At 48.8% G+C, this 14,679-nt stretch overlaps 5 protein-coding genes across 5 annotated transcripts; 2 read left to right on the top strand and 3 right to left on the bottom strand.

Moving 5' to 3' along the window:
• The first annotated feature begins 631 nt into the window (after positions 1 to 631).
• BGZ61DRAFT_441876 (OPT oligopeptide transporter protein-domain-containing protein) lies at positions 632 to 3,932 on the top strand. Its single transcript, XM_046244650.1, has 13 exons — positions 632 to 911; positions 969 to 1,025; positions 1,076 to 1,152; positions 1,231 to 1,389; positions 1,443 to 1,573; positions 1,626 to 1,908; positions 1,966 to 2,141; positions 2,213 to 2,819; positions 2,875 to 2,947; positions 3,000 to 3,181; positions 3,246 to 3,363; positions 3,417 to 3,503; positions 3,556 to 3,932. Exons 1-13 carry the CDS (start codon positions 674 to 676, stop codon positions 3,747 to 3,749), a joined length of 2,382 nt encoding a protein of 793 aa, XP_046111144.1. The 5' UTR covers positions 632 to 673; the 3' UTR covers positions 3,750 to 3,932.
• A 276-nt stretch (positions 3,933 to 4,208) lies between these two features.
• On the bottom strand, positions 4,209 to 5,708 carry BGZ61DRAFT_339379 (Alpha/Beta hydrolase protein; the record flags this gene model as incomplete). The annotated part of the gene is made up of 1 exon (XM_046239222.1): positions 4,209 to 5,708. The coding sequence occupies one exon, from the start codon at positions 5,706 to 5,708 to the stop codon at positions 4,209 to 4,211; it is 1,500 nt and encodes a 499-aa protein (XP_046111143.1).
• A 1,105-nt stretch (positions 5,709 to 6,813) lies between these two features.
• Positions 6,814 to 8,214, top strand: BGZ61DRAFT_472688 (uncharacterized protein; the record flags this gene model as incomplete). The annotated part of the gene is made up of 1 exon (XM_046248369.1): positions 6,814 to 8,214. One exon carries the CDS (start codon positions 6,814 to 6,816, stop codon positions 8,212 to 8,214), a length of 1,401 nt encoding a protein of 466 aa, XP_046111142.1.
• Positions 8,215 to 8,356: 142 nt separating this feature from the next.
• On the bottom strand, positions 8,357 to 9,645 carry BGZ61DRAFT_441874 (uncharacterized protein). The gene is made up of 2 exons (XM_046244649.1): positions 9,309 to 9,645; positions 8,357 to 9,242 (listed from the first exon to the last, which is right to left on the bottom strand). Exon 2 carries the CDS (start codon positions 9,224 to 9,226, stop codon positions 8,672 to 8,674), a length of 555 nt encoding a protein of 184 aa, XP_046111141.1. The 5' UTR covers positions 9,227 to 9,242; positions 9,309 to 9,645; the 3' UTR covers positions 8,357 to 8,671.
• Positions 9,646 to 12,399: 2,754 nt separating this feature from the next.
• On the bottom strand, positions 12,400 to 14,509 carry BGZ61DRAFT_527310 (uncharacterized protein; the record flags this gene model as incomplete). Its single annotated transcript, XM_046253090.1, has 2 exons — positions 12,400 to 13,766; positions 13,858 to 14,509. The coding sequence occupies 2 exons, from the start codon at positions 14,507 to 14,509 to the stop codon at positions 12,400 to 12,402; spliced, it is 2,019 nt and encodes a 672-aa protein (XP_046111140.1).
• Between the last annotated feature and the right edge of the window lie 170 nt (positions 14,510 to 14,679).

The following is a 14,679-nucleotide window of genomic DNA, read 5'->3' as shown; positions in this document are numbered from 1 at the left end:
CAATCGCCGACCATACAATAGAGTTAAGTCTCTCATCCACTTTAGAGGAACATACTCGAGGACTGGGAAGGCCGCGGTTTGTTCTCATGAGGTCCGTGGTGGTTGTGGCTTAACTCGCGTCCTTGACTAGCTGCTCGTGTGCTTCATCGTCTTATCTCTACTCCACGATATACCGAGGCACTATGTAGAGGATATGTGGTAATCTCATCAACCACCTATGTATGAGTGTATTGATCGTTATCCTTGCGAAGTTAGATCCAATGACAGTCTAACAAAACCTAAGCTCGGCCCTTCTGGTACCACCTGGCCCCATATTGTGTGGGTTTTCGCAACCAACAACATTGCAACATCAGTTGGGATTACGCAACACGGCAAATATTTGCCGGAGTGGAGCTTCATAACCAACCCCAACTTCCAGCTACAGCTTAGCTTCGACAGGGAACATAAGCAGATGTTCATGTTAGAAGGCAACATAGCAGTACATTATCGCAGCGAACCTGGTTATGTCGCAATCTTGCGTGGATCTATCGCAAAGACGCCCTCTATCGCACGTCATTACCAGAAAGTAGTAGATAGGGACGCGAAAACGCCTCGGTACGTTTCGTGCGTGGTATTTTATATCCCCCCTCCGGCCATTTTCAATTTCTTGATATCTTGCGTATCAACGGCAACTATGGCGTCCGAGATTCATTCGATAAACGAGATTAACCAATCATCACAGGGCAATGGGAGCTCCAAGGAGAAGAATGACATTTCTACCACGACGAGAATTGACGACATCGAAGCTGATGCATCCTGTGAGGGAGATGCCGACATAAACGAGCGAGAGAAACTCGTCCAACTGGTTGAAAAAAAGGAGTTGACGCCTGTCGAAGCCTTTAAATGGAATGTGGAGGGAGATCAGTCGCCATGTAAGCATTATGATCTTCAGATATGGCCGTGAGACAAGCTGACACCCAATTTCCTAGTTCCCGAAGTGGCCGCTTGTGTGCCGAACACAGATGACCCAACCATTATATGCAATAGTAGGCATGTGTCAACTGTGAACTGGGGCTCTTCATTAATTGGTCTGCAGCTTTGCGAGCCTGGATACTCACCACAGTCTTTGTGATTGTCTTTGCTGGCGCCAACGAATTTTTCAGTCTACGATATGTAAGTCCTCCTCTGATCGCTTATGTCATCAAAATTTCCTACACCTCAATGGCGAGATCTGACTCTTTGATTATATAGCCTAGTCTGAGTATTGGGTATGTTGTGGCCCAGCTGCTCGTATTCCCTATTGGTCGAGCCTGGGAAAAACTCCCTCGGTGGAGAGTCCCTCTTGGACGCTTCACGTTCGATGTGAACCCGGGCAAGTTTACCATCAAGGAGCATGCTTTCATTGTCATTGTAAGTTTTGTTGCTTCTCTCTATCTCTTAAAAATTTACTGACATCGATTCAGTGTGTGAATCTTAGCACTACAGCTGCTTATGCTACGGGATCCTTGATGGCAATTATCAGCCCTGTCTACTGGAATAGAGACTACGGTGCAGGATTCTGTTTTCTTTATCTGCTAACGACTCAAATGCTTGGGAAAGTTCAACTTTATTCTAGTTAATTGAGAAAATACTAACATGACCTGCAGCTTTGGCCTCGCCGGGCTTGCGCGAAGGTGGCTAGTTTATCCAGCCGCTCTGATCTGGCCCTCAACCCTCGCTTCGACAGTCCTCTTCCGCGCTTTGCACGAGCCACAGGAACGCACTCTTGCAAACGGCTGGACCATGACTCGATATACATTCTTCATTTACTTCACGGTCATCGCTTTTGTCATTTTCTGGTTCCCGGACTACCTTTGGACAAGCTTGGGCACTTTTGCATTTATCACTTGGATTGTGCCTCATAACCAAAAGGTCAACACTATATTTGGGGTAAGAAATCATGAGAACGAGCTTTCCAATTAAAGCACTACTGACGGTTAATCCTAGATGAACTCTGGCCTTGGTCTTCTTCCTCTCAGCATCGATTGGACGCAAATCAACTACGCCGGCACTCCACTTACAACGCCCTTCTACATCACTTGCAATGCTTTTGCTGTAGTTGTGTTCTTTTATCTCTTTCTCTCGCCAATCTTATATTACTCGAACGTGTGGTTCAGTGCCTAGTAAGTTTCACATCGCCAGGTCGAATTATAAGGTCGTTTCTCATCGGTTGCGTATCTGACATTCTTGACAGCCTCCCTCTACTCTCATCAAGCACATTTGACAACACAGGTTCGCACTACAACATCTCAAAAGTAATTGACGAGAACCTGGATTTCGATTTGAGCAAATATCAGGAGTATTCACCTATGTACATCTCGATGTCATACTCGCTCACCTATGGCCTTTCATTTGCAGCCGTAACGGCCATTATAGTCCACACCTATCTTTACAACGGAAAAGAGATTTGGGCCAAATTCAAGAACTCTCGACATGGAGGAGAAGACATTCATAAGCGCCTAATGAACGTCTATCCTGAAGTCCCTGATTGGTGGTACTTGGGCTTCACTGTCGTGGTTCTTGGATTAGGCATGTTCACAGTGGGATATTGGGACTCAGGCCTTCCTATTTGGGCATTCCTAGTCGTCTGTTTTGGTTTCGGGGTACTTCTCATTGTCCCAGAGGGAATTTTGGAGGGAACTACCAACCAGCGGATTTTCCTCAACATCATTACTGAGCTCGTCGCAGGCTATGCTTGGCCAGGAAAGCCCATTGCCAACATGTATGTCAAGTTCTATGGCTACAACTCTGTTAAGCACGGGATGGACTTTGCGCAAGATTTGAAGCTTGGCCAATACATGGTAAGCCTGCTCCAAAACTCATTTCTTAGTCTACTTTCTAAATTTGGTTGCACAGAAAATTCCGCCTCGTATTCTATTTTTTGGTCAGATTTACTCGACTATTCTGGCTACTGCGGTGCAGACCGGAGGTATGTGGGCCTGTATCTGGTGGGCACTGGTTATGAATGCTAAATTTTCAAGTCCTTCGATGGATGATCGGCAATATCGAGAATCTTTGTGATCCCGATAACACCCAGCGCTTTACGTGTGCCGGGTCAAAGGTGGTATACAACGCCTCTGTTATTTGGGGAACTATCGGGCCTCAACGAATGTTCCAGTCGGGCCAAGTTTACAACGGTCTCATGTACTTTTTCCTGATTGGGGTGCGTGTTTTACCTTGCCATATCTGTGTATCGTTGAGATTTAACCAACTAACATGTGATACAGCCTGTAACGACTGTACTAGTGTATCTAGTTTACCGGCGATTCCCCAACAGCTGGGTGCGATATGTCAATGTGCCCATCTTCTTCAATGCTGCCGGGAACATCCCCCCGGCTAACACTAGTACGTACACCAACCAAGTCGTTAAGACTCCAAGATCGACTAACAATTCCTAGCTCAATATTCGCTGTGGTTTATAGTTGGATTTATCTTCAACTTCCTGATCCGAAAGAAGGCCTTCGACTGGTGGAAACGCTACAATTGTATGCTCTTCCGATCTGCGTTGAAAAGGTATATTGCTAATGATAAACCTAGATCTCCTACAGGCAGCGATGGACACTGGCACGGCCATTGCTACTGTCATCATTTTCTTCGCGCTTACCTATAATGGCTACACGTTGAGTTGGTGGGGAAATAACGTTGGTTCAGATACCGACGACAGCAATTCCGTGCCGTGGCTTACAGTTCCGGAAGGGGGTCATTTCGGCAAAGGACCTGGAGAGTTTTAAAGTTGATAGGTTGGCCTACCCCATCTCAATGATAGCATTGTGAAGGTCTCTCGGAGCGTGTCAAGATATTGGACAAATCGAAGGGCGCTCATATCGCATAGTCAATCAAGAAACGGTGACTGTATGACCCAACATTGGCTTTCAAATTGTATAGGCTTTGTGAGAAAGCGGGCGCAAAAGAGGCGACGATGATGAATGCAGTTGCATTGGCATACTATGAGAGAAATTTGCTGCGATCTTCTTCCTAATAATCCCTTCTGCCATGAAATTCGCCATCACACCACCGTGAGGAACCACGCCGACCGTTACATGATACTTAAGAGTCTCAGAGAGGCGGAAAATCTAAACTTGTAATTATCTGACAGCCGGGCGGTGGCCCTCACGGCCGTGACACGTTCATTATAGCATGCGGCCAGACGACTAATTTAGCTAAACACTTCTACCCTGTGACAGAATCTCTCATGACTCGAACGTTGTTCCATCGGCCGGAGTCTTTCCCTTAAGAAGAAAAGCATTCATTGCCTTGGAGGTATCTCCATTTAGGCCGTAGCTCGTATGTCCACTTCCATGGCGAAAAATGAGGCTGGAGTTGGGAATCTGCTCTCGGATTGAGACTGCCCATTGGACACTTGCGGCAGGATCCCAGAATGAGTTCACGAGTAGAATCTCCGGTGTGTCGGCGATACTTTGTCTAATTGGCTGCTGTGGGTTCTTCAACGGAGTGGACCAGGCAACGCATCTTGTCACGTAGCTCAAGCTTTGCGTGATGCCAAGGGTCAGAGGTGCGAAAACTATGGTCATGTCTTCAATGGCGTGTAGATCGGCAAAGCCCTTGGCATGCTCCCAGTCTTGGCATCCGACTGCAAGTGATGCGAAATCGCCTGTCGTGTCAGTCTCCCCTACATAGTAGTGAGCTGACAAGCCAGATGCATCGCCTTTGCCAGCTGCAAGCAGATATTCTGCGAGTTCGCTCCAACCAGGTTGATATGGAGGCATCCCTGTCTTTAGGATGAGGCCTCCTTGGATGCCGGCGAGGAAATCTTCGCGGTTAACATTGGACTGACACGGGAGATCGCCACTTTGTTCGCACTTCGGTGCCGGGATAGGGCTGACTTCGGCTTCGGCAGCCAGTCGTTTAATCAAGCCTGCGATATCTGTGTTGTTGTGAAGTGCGCAAGTCTTGTTGTTCCCGCACCAGTCAATGAACCTATGCAGCGTGGTTTCCAGCGTGTTGGCTTCAGCTTCCACGGCATAGACTCGTGGCTTCGTGTGATCGACTATGCCATCGAGAGCCATGCGGCCAACATTGCTCGGAAACATTTCTGCATATGTATACCCAATCTGTGAGCCATACGACAACCCAATAAAGTTGAACTTGCTCTCCCCAACTGCTTGGCGAAGTTGTTCAAAGTCGCGTGCTACGTTCTTCGTGTCCATAAAATCCAGCAGTGGGCCCGTCAACCGCCTGCAGCTCTCACCAGCCTCCTTCCAGTGCTGAACCATAGCATCAAACTGAGCCTCGTTATAAACCAAGGTTGGCACACGCTTGTTCCAGATTGCTGGATCGCACTTGATGGGAGTGCTCTGTCCCACGCCTCGCGGATCGACGCCCAGGAGATCATACTCTGCGAGAATTTTCGAAGGCTGAGAGCCGGGCAGGATCGAGAGGACAGCTTGTATACCGGAAGTCCCAGGACCGCCCGGGTTCAGAAAGACGCTTCCTTTGGGCTTTGGGCTTTCTGACTTCTTGCGTATAGCGGCGAGTGTTGTCATTTCACCATTCGGCTTGCTGTAGTCGATTGGAACTTTATATTGGGCGCACTGCACGTCTTTGGGAAGATCGCTTGGACAAGGACCCCATTGGATTGGGGTTGCTGGAGAGCATTGCGGGAGCACAGCGCCCCCACTCGCGAGCGAGGCAGAGCCCACGAGGGCCGCGAAGAGAAGTTCAAGATGCATAATGTTGACACGAAGATGGGAAGAAGTAAGAAGAAGTATCGGAAACTAGTGGCAGCCGAAGGAGGTAGACTGGTTGACCGATAGGAAAAGAGGTGGCCATACTGCCGCTATCGTCGAGCGATATTTAGGCCGTTTTGTGAGATATCTGCTTTCCATGTAACAATTCAACCAAGTAACAATGACCTGACCATTTCGACACGAACAGACAGATCTTTTCAGCCGTACGGGACTTCAGAAGGAAATTATCCCAGAGGTATCATCAATACCACCTCGTGCTTATAAACTATTTTTACTACCTCGTACTCCGTAGTGCTTACTGGAAACCCGAGGTGAATCCTACGCTAGGCCATCAATGAATTGGTTGGTCGTTAACCACTATACGCATCTACGCTTGACAGTGCTCTACTACTATACTCTAGTTTGTGCTCATAGTTATCGTAGTTGAGCTTGCGTGGCGACGCGTCACGAAGTGACAAACTTATAAGGAGTGTATTGACATATATGATGTTTATCATATCAAGTATTGACAATGAAATAAACAACCATGAAAAAGATGTGAAATGAGCTACTTTATCTATTTCAAGCAAAACCTCAGACGAAACTCGATCAAGATGATCCCCAGCTAACGCCTGCTTGAATTGCCAACACACGTTACAGAAGCTCAACTGTGTCTTCGACCTTTCATTGGCCAGTGTGCTCCTGTAAGGATGCCGAAATGGACATATTTTGCAAAGAGTTGATCAAGCTGAAACTTACGTGAGATCCGATCGGGGACCTCAAGCCAATGGTCGGGGACCTCAAACCAATAGCAGTAGCCCAGCTGTCTGCAACATACGATCAGGAAAGTTCCGACCGGGGATTGTTCAGAATCCTGCTATTCACCCCAGTCGAGCTACTCTAGAGTTAGCACCCCTCCTTGGTCCCTTGGCTCGCGGTATATAGACGAAGCCTAAATCTAGAAATTTGTGGCCGACGATAGTTGCTTGTTCCAGAAAACTCTAGGCATCTCCGCATGATCGCTGAACTACCCAACTTCATCAACGACTCAAGACGCAACTCCATCAGCTACCACTGCTTGTAGCGTCGCTCTGGGCCTGCATCCACCATGGCCTCTCACATCCCACCAGCTGGGTTTCCCCCATATAACCCACAATACGGACAAGAACATTTTCAACGTCCCGTGGGCCCGACGTCGAGTTATCAGGCACCGCAGACGACAGGTAGCCTTGATCAGAGCGGCATTTGGAGAGCGGATCAGGCATCAGGCGTCACTTACAGTAGTGAGCCATCGCCGCTTCTGCCTCCCCGACCCGACCACTCAGCTGGCTACGGAGCGTATACACATTCTGGATCTTATCCCGACAACTATAACCAGCATGTGAGCAACGCCCACCTCGCTTCACGTGCGCCGCCGGCCAGCGACGTGATACAAGGAGTGTCTGTCCAGGCCAGCACCAGCTCGGTCAGTACATCAACCCAAGGCTGGGACACCTCGACTCCTCAAGCTCCAGCCGGAGCGTCATACCCACAGAACGCGGAGGATGAGGAGATCTTGTCCCAGGCTATGCTCTTTGCGCAGACAGCAGCATCTTCGCCTTACGCAGCCGGCCCACCGCTCTCAAAACCCGTGGCAGTCCCGCACCTGACACAAAGCAACTCGATGACTTATACGCAGCCGCCTGGGTCCAGCGTCAACAAGTACGCACGGATGTACTCCCCGGTACTCGCACCGCATGGTGTATCGGAGGTCGATTTCATGGCCTTCCTCGACGGATTAAATCTCGTGTCCACCGCCTCGCAAGCCATACAGGCAGCAAACATTACGAACGTGCTACTTGCTTTTGACCCCACGGGTATTTCGCAGACGGTCAGCCTTGCGGCCACAGTAGGGCTCCAGGCAGGCCAGCAAAAGGTATTCAACCGTCGTGCTGCTGCCTTTCTGCGCAGGGCCAATGCCGAGTTCTTTCATCCCCGAGGGCTTCACGCAGCACAGCGCAGTCTCGACGAGCTACGAGAAATCGCACACATCCTAAGCGACGCACCGCTCACCACGCCCATCAACAGCGGGTGTATCCTGGATGGTGTTGCTGAAAATCGAGTGCGTGCGATGCAGCCCTGGCTGGCGCCCATGAAGTTCGATGTCCCGCCGGAACCTGCGCCGCCTGCCAATAACGGCCTCCAGAAGATCAACAACTTACAGAAAAGGCATCTGCACAAATTCATGGATCGAAAAACCATCTCCGTCCGCCTTCAGGAGCTCTCGGATAACCCACAGGTCCTCAGCATCGATGACATCATCCGGATCGCTGCTGATGTCCGCGCCACTGAGGATAAAGACCTCACGTCGAAGGTAGATAAATGGGAGAAAAAGATGCTCAAAGTAGCCGGCAGCGGGAAAGGTAGACCTGTGAAGGATAAAGGCAAGGAAAGAAGGGAGGAGAAAGCTACGCTTCGCTCGCACTGGTTGGTCGTCACAACCTGGGACGGTCTCGAAGAATCTTCCTAAGGTCAGACGAGCGATCTGGGCCATATTGGGTAGATTAAGCGCCCGCTATCGGAGCACACACTGTGATGTTGCTGACCGGCGCACTGGGGTTTAATAACAGTAGGTCTAGCCTGACCAGACTAGAGTCTACTTGATGGAACGGCTCTTTCAGATTTCTACAGTAGGAGGAGCTCGCTTTTCCTCTTCTTCAATTTGAACTTTTCCAGACGCTGATTATTATCCCTTTGCCCTTATACTAGCTGTCGGAGCAGCCCTTATCCCTTCTTTGTCGTTCTTTTCTATTTTATTGTATGCAGAGGTATTTGCTTAAGTGCTTGTCATTTCTGGCCAAATCCCTCAGCCTGTCTTAGCTGTGAGACCTCATTCCCGCCCAAACCACACGGTATTTCAGAAGCTTGCTGCCACATGCCTGGCATTCATATCTATAACCATGCTCTGATGGAGTTGGGCCTATATACTATTGTGGCCTGCGGATAGGTGTCGCAACTATCTCGTCTATAACGCCTTGACAAATCTGCTCCAAGAAGTTTTTGGCATTATTAGAAATAAAGGGCATCAGAAGGCTGTTTGCTTCCACAGTTACCTCTCCCCATAGTTCCCACTCATCCCCCGTCTTGAGTGTTCTGCTCCCAGAGCCGATAGGGGGCGTATTTCCCTGGCGTGGGCGAACGGCCCATTGGGTCCAGCCGATAATGCCTGCTAATGCGTTGCCACGATTCCGGATACCATCAGGCGTGCACTGGTAGATCATAGGCCAATTCATGTCCTTTGTTAAACCTGGTGCGAGCCAGATAACTTCTCGAACCTGGAAGTTGCGGACAGTGTCGTCCATAGGCCCAAAGAAGGGGTCATTGGATATATCGTCGATGTCAAAAGGGATTTCCTCGAAGCTGACTATTCCGGGATTATGACGTAATAATGGGTCGTAGGTCTGGATAAAGGCAAGCACGACCTTAGACGGTATGTGGTTGGGAATAGCAATCGCGACGGCTGTGCGGTACTGTGACCGCATTTCTCTCTCAATATATCTATCACAGTTAGTTGAGATTTATACCGGTTTGTCAGCCGGCTATTGAAAGTAAGTTGGGCGGTACCTGTCGTTGGGTGGGCATTAATACCGTGTGATTTTATGCGCGTTTTTCGGCGGCAGCGTGTGTTGGTTCTGGCCAAAGTCCAGAACGCTCTTAGGGTTGAGATGGGGAATTTTTTCACAAAAGGAGCACTGTAGACTATGAGACTACTGGCTTGACGTAATGCGACTCAACTGACATGGCTTGCGCCTAACAGGTACTACACGAGGGATGCAGCCATGGCTACGAGTAGGAACATGCCAGGGACCACGGTGCGGGTCCGGGAGACTAATTATGGTAAAAACGATGCATTATGTGTCACGTGAGCTCGTACTCTTCGAGGAACAAGGTATGAAGCCAGGGATTAAGGAGCATGGTAGAGCGGGCACGATTGATGAGGATTCGAAGCGAAACACGCCGTGGGGGAATAGGACGGATCGGCACATTTTATTCTGTTTATGACTAGACCTTACGGGTCTCGCCTTACCGGGGGATGTATTTAGGTCAGCCGAGATCACCCCATGACAGCTAGCTATCCCTTTAACTGTCGTAAGCCTCCACTTTTGTACCTTGTAGGGATCTCAGCCAACCAGAGAGCATCAAATAAAAGATACATTGGTCCCTACCTAATTTTCGTGGTGCCAAAAGTCCTGGCAATTCCTAGATGTACATAGAGCTACATTACACTCTTCGCATCGGCGGGGTTGATTCCTACCATATGAGGTCACTCCGGGTACCTTAGCTGTAGCAGGAGTTCCGTGGGTCCCGTGACCTAGGTGGAGGCTTACGACAGTCAAAGGGATACGTGGCGGATCACCTCACTGGGAGGGGATGCCCCTGGACGCAAGTTGCTGCTCACATTCAGTGTCAATGTCCATAAACCGTTTTTAAGACGCTATGTGGGATAAGCCACAACTTAAGCTTTTCCTCCTTCCCGTCAAGGCAATCTCCTCCTGCGTCGTAAAATTTGTCAGCATTACTCAGATGAATTCGGTCCTGAACAGGGAACTGGGCCAGCCGGATGCTAACACCTTCTCCATTTCCAGGTTTCCAGCGTCGATGACGTAGAAGGAAGGGATGGGCTGTAAGCGAATCCCCCTATCAATGTCCAAATCGTGTTCACAATCAACGGTGTTAGTAGTTGAAATGAATTAGCGTGAAGTATTAAGCTACACCGTACATGCGTATCGTATTGGAAACCGACAGGGAGTTGTGGGTGGGGCGGGCTAGATGAGGTGATCTTTTGCTTGTCCTCGGTTTCTCTATCCCGGGTGATCTACCCCGACAACAAGGCCGGTAACATGTGATTAACACGATAGTAAGCAACTCTGTAGATTGATCTCGAGAGTACGTTGTTTGGCACAAAGACCGCGAGGACGAAACTAAATCGCATTTTTGTCGCTGGACGTGCACTTCTGAGTACCATGTCGAAAATGATTTATAGTTGGAGCTTGAGGCGCTCCGGCCCAAGCGAAATACTCATCTATCCGAGCTGATACGCGACGAAATTATGCCTTTCGCCTCCTATCGCCCTACGTAGCTTGATCACTGGACATATGGCGAGCAGGATGAGGCGATATACGGCGAAGACGGAATCAGGGGAGTTCGATATGGGGTGATGCTGCTGGGAGAAAAACGCGCCTCATGGTTCCTCGCACTTCACGCCGAGCCCGTATCTCCCTATGCTACCTACTATCGTGCAAGGCAATGTGAGTCTGATATAAAACCCTTCTGGGTCACTAACAGCCGGTCTGAGATCATTAGAATGCCTCGAGTCCATGTATTCGTATGTAGCTTTTGTTTTCACCGATCCCATATCTTTTCAGGTCTTTGTTGGCTGCTGCTCATGGCGGCCAATGGCAAGGACTGGCTTAAGATGCCTGTTCAACCACCAGCGTTCTCCAAGCACGTTAGGCGTTAGGGGTTATTAACAAACCCCCTGTTCCCGCTACAAATCACCTGTTCTAATCCGTATTTGACCACCCATCCCAACAATCTCCACGACACGTGTGCTTTCTATTGATTGAAGCTGTAGCTATTTGAGAAGCTCCAAAGCATCAAGATATGGGTAGCGGCTCGCTCGACCATGTGGTTTCCTAAACCTGATGGCTGCGACGTCACAGGTGTCATGGTTACCGATCTCGACTTTGATACGTTGAAAAGGGTGTTGACGGTATTTTATCAACTGCATGAGTTTATCTTCAGCACGCCCATGTGGGGGGACGTAGTACCCGAAGAGACGTTTTTCAAGGATACCAGCCAGAACCCCAGGTGTCGGGTCTAGAGCAGCGGCACTGACGATGCATTCCGATTGTCGTCTGCTCCGGCTCCTCTCTTCTCTCTAGAACACGTCTACGGGTCTATTGTTCACGGAGGCACAAGGTGAAGTGCATGCCATTGAAGTTACTGCGTCTTTGGCTAATGGAACCGCAGAGATATTCAGCCGCCAATCAGTCCTACAATGCCTGCCCTCAAGTCTGAGCCACCTCCACAGCCGTACGTCGGTCAGTCAGTCTTAAATGAGCACGTAAAGCAGAAAAGTTGTTGTACTGTCTTATAAGGCGTATACAGGAACCCACTACGGAGTTCTTGGTACATCTTCCCCCCTGCTCCTAGTCTAGACCTTCGATATATACCCTTCGGAATTGATTTGGTACCCTGCTTCGAACATGTCTATGATGAATGCCAGATGTGCAAGAAGGTCGGAGTTCTCAGCGTGTTTATTTTCCACGCGACTACCACAGCGTTAAAGACATCGGAGTTCACGAGGCTGGTCACATGAGGCCGGTCGATAATTTCCAGCAATTTCATGGCAACGCAAATATGGGGCTACTTGACAGATCTATGCTGAGTAAAATAAGGTAGGATCTTGAAATTTAGGTAAATATTCGAATTAATTATGAGAAAAGAAACATGCCGGGCGTCGTCCCTTGAAGTCTAAACAGGAAAGAAAGGTTTCTGTGTAAGCAACGCCAACGGCCTTGAAGAAAAGTGTGCCCAATGACTACTAGTCTATCACATTAGAAACTAGTGGTTCCTCCATTCTAGTCTAAATCCTGGACTTAAAACCGGGTTAAGAATACGGCGCTAAATTTTTCCATGCTTAGTGAAACTTTCAAATAAGAGTCGTCCATCGACAACCACAGGGAGGAATCCGTTTAGCCATCAGTATTTCCGCAACAGAAGAATTTAGGTACTCGCAGACCTCTTGAACTTCCAGTAAACGGAGAGCTGGGCTATCTTCTTGGTTGTTTTCGGTTCTAAATTGACGCAGGATCCGTGGCAAACTTGTCTTCAGCTCCTCCAAGAGGATTGGTAATTGGCTGGAGTCGATATCCGGCGCCATGAGCTTTAAAAAGCCCTCGATATCGACAACTTCAATTTCCGAAGGTTCGATACCAAAACCTCGCCAGTTCTCAGGATGAGTACTGATGGTTATCTTTGAACGAAAAAAGGCATACTCGAAGCATTTGAGTCTATTGCCTCGACCCTTCCTTTTTAAGACGACCGTCCAAGTACCAGGAGTCAGGTCACTCATAGTAAGAAGTTTCATGCTTTTGTGCCAATGGTAGGATGTGGAGCAGTGAGGGACTGCACAAAGTTCGGCTGGAACAGGCCCAATCTTGCGGGAACGGGAATGGCTTCCGTCAAGAGAAGAAGATCTATAAGCAAAGCAATGAAATGCATCTATGCTGGCTAAGTCCTCGGGTGCTCCGCTCAAGAACGACTTGAGAAACTGGAGCAGCCCGGCGACAAATTCCACCGGCGTTAGGAATGCGTCGCCAAGATTAAGGCATCTCGAATTTTGCACGTTGGGGGACCGGTCCGCATAAGAGAGCAAGATTTGGAATACCGGGAACGCGGCCAAAGCCTTAGGAGCCCCCATTGGTAGAGTACTAAGAGGCTCCCACGAATAGAGGTGTGAGAGAACCAGGCTCTTTTTTACAAGACCAGGTGCCAACTTGGTGAGACTCTCATGCATCTCAATGCTCATGGACTCGTCCCTTCTGTTGGGGTAGTCTAAGACCTGTAGAGTATCAAGCGTCTTGAGGATTGAAAGTGCCTCCACGACGTCCTTCGGTGTGTCTGGGGCTGATGGTGGCGAGAGGCTGATTCCAGTGACCTTGCTCAGTATACCGCCATTGAAGACAGCCTTAAGAGCTTGCGACGAGAGATTCTTGAAATGATGCCATTCAAGGAATGCTTCACCTGCGTACGCTACCTCGAGAATCGGTGCCCAGGACTGGCTGACACCAACTCGGTCTTTGTTACGAAGAAGATATTCCTTCACGGTCAACCCGAACCCGGGCATCCAATCCATATCGTGTAGGTAAGAAGGGCTAATCTCAGCCGATGAAACAGAATCACAGAGCTTTGCGACAGCCTGGCATCGAAGAGATAGTTTTGGCCCACGTTTTGGAGATTGATCATCTGGTTGCAGGGGAAAGTGACCTTCGTAGCCGTTGTTAAACATCCAAACATCTACCAACAAATTAGTATTGAATTATCAGGAAAGTTTCATCTATCTCGAGTAACCCTGAAATAGATATTTAAATTGATGGGGTTAAAGTACCTTGAAGTGCTCTGACTGTGACGACAGGGATGTTTCCAAAAGTATTGATCATGTCACCCTCGCCCTTATCATCGTTGTCGTGGTAACTTGTGGTGATACCGCGTTCTATATGCCTCGATATATACTGCGAACATGTTTGAGGTTTGGTATAGGGTTCAGGGTCGCGTAAAGATGGGTGTCCCCAAGGTGAGTCCATCTCGAAATCTTCACGATCCTGGAGTTTATCCGATGTTAAAAAACAATAAGAAACATTTTCCAGGTCAGTGATGTCCAGAACGGTGATCTCGTTGTTATTGAGTGGCGCGGTTTGTGGTGCATTGTAACACTGCTGCTTAACCTCGTACCAACTGTCACGAACGGGCCAACTTTTAGGGCTGTAGCCGACACCGATCAAAAGACATGCCCTGATAAAGGAGAGCCATAGAGGCATCCTCTGCCTGTCAAAGTGATTCTCTTCCGTGAAATCATTAAAGAACTCGGCGGCCATAGTAAGCTCCTGCTTGAGTGCGATTCGGTTGGCAGGATCTGAGAAGATCTCGATCAGCCGAAGACAAACACGGGCTAAGCCATAGCCACGAGGGCTATCCAAACTAATAGCCGCGAGAGAATGGTGTGTTTTGCCCATGCGGGCGATGACGAAAAATTGGTCCATATTTTCGGTGACAGGCCGACTGATTTGGGCAAGATGCGTTGGGAGTCAGTGGGACTTCAGAGAGGTGTTGCTTTCTTAAAGGAAATGAAACCGGCCATGCCGGTCTTTCTTTTTTGTGTTCCGATGTTCATATTTCTTTGTTGGGTTCTTTTGTTGTTGTGTTCCTTTGT

This window comes from Ilyonectria robusta, assembly GCF_021365365.1.
Source record: "Ilyonectria robusta strain PMI_751 chromosome Unknown BGZ61scaffold_2, whole genome shotgun sequence".
NCBI lineage: Eukaryota > Fungi > Ascomycota > Sordariomycetes > Hypocreales > Nectriaceae > Ilyonectria > Ilyonectria robusta.
This window is presented reverse-complemented; position numbering and strand designations above follow the sequence as displayed.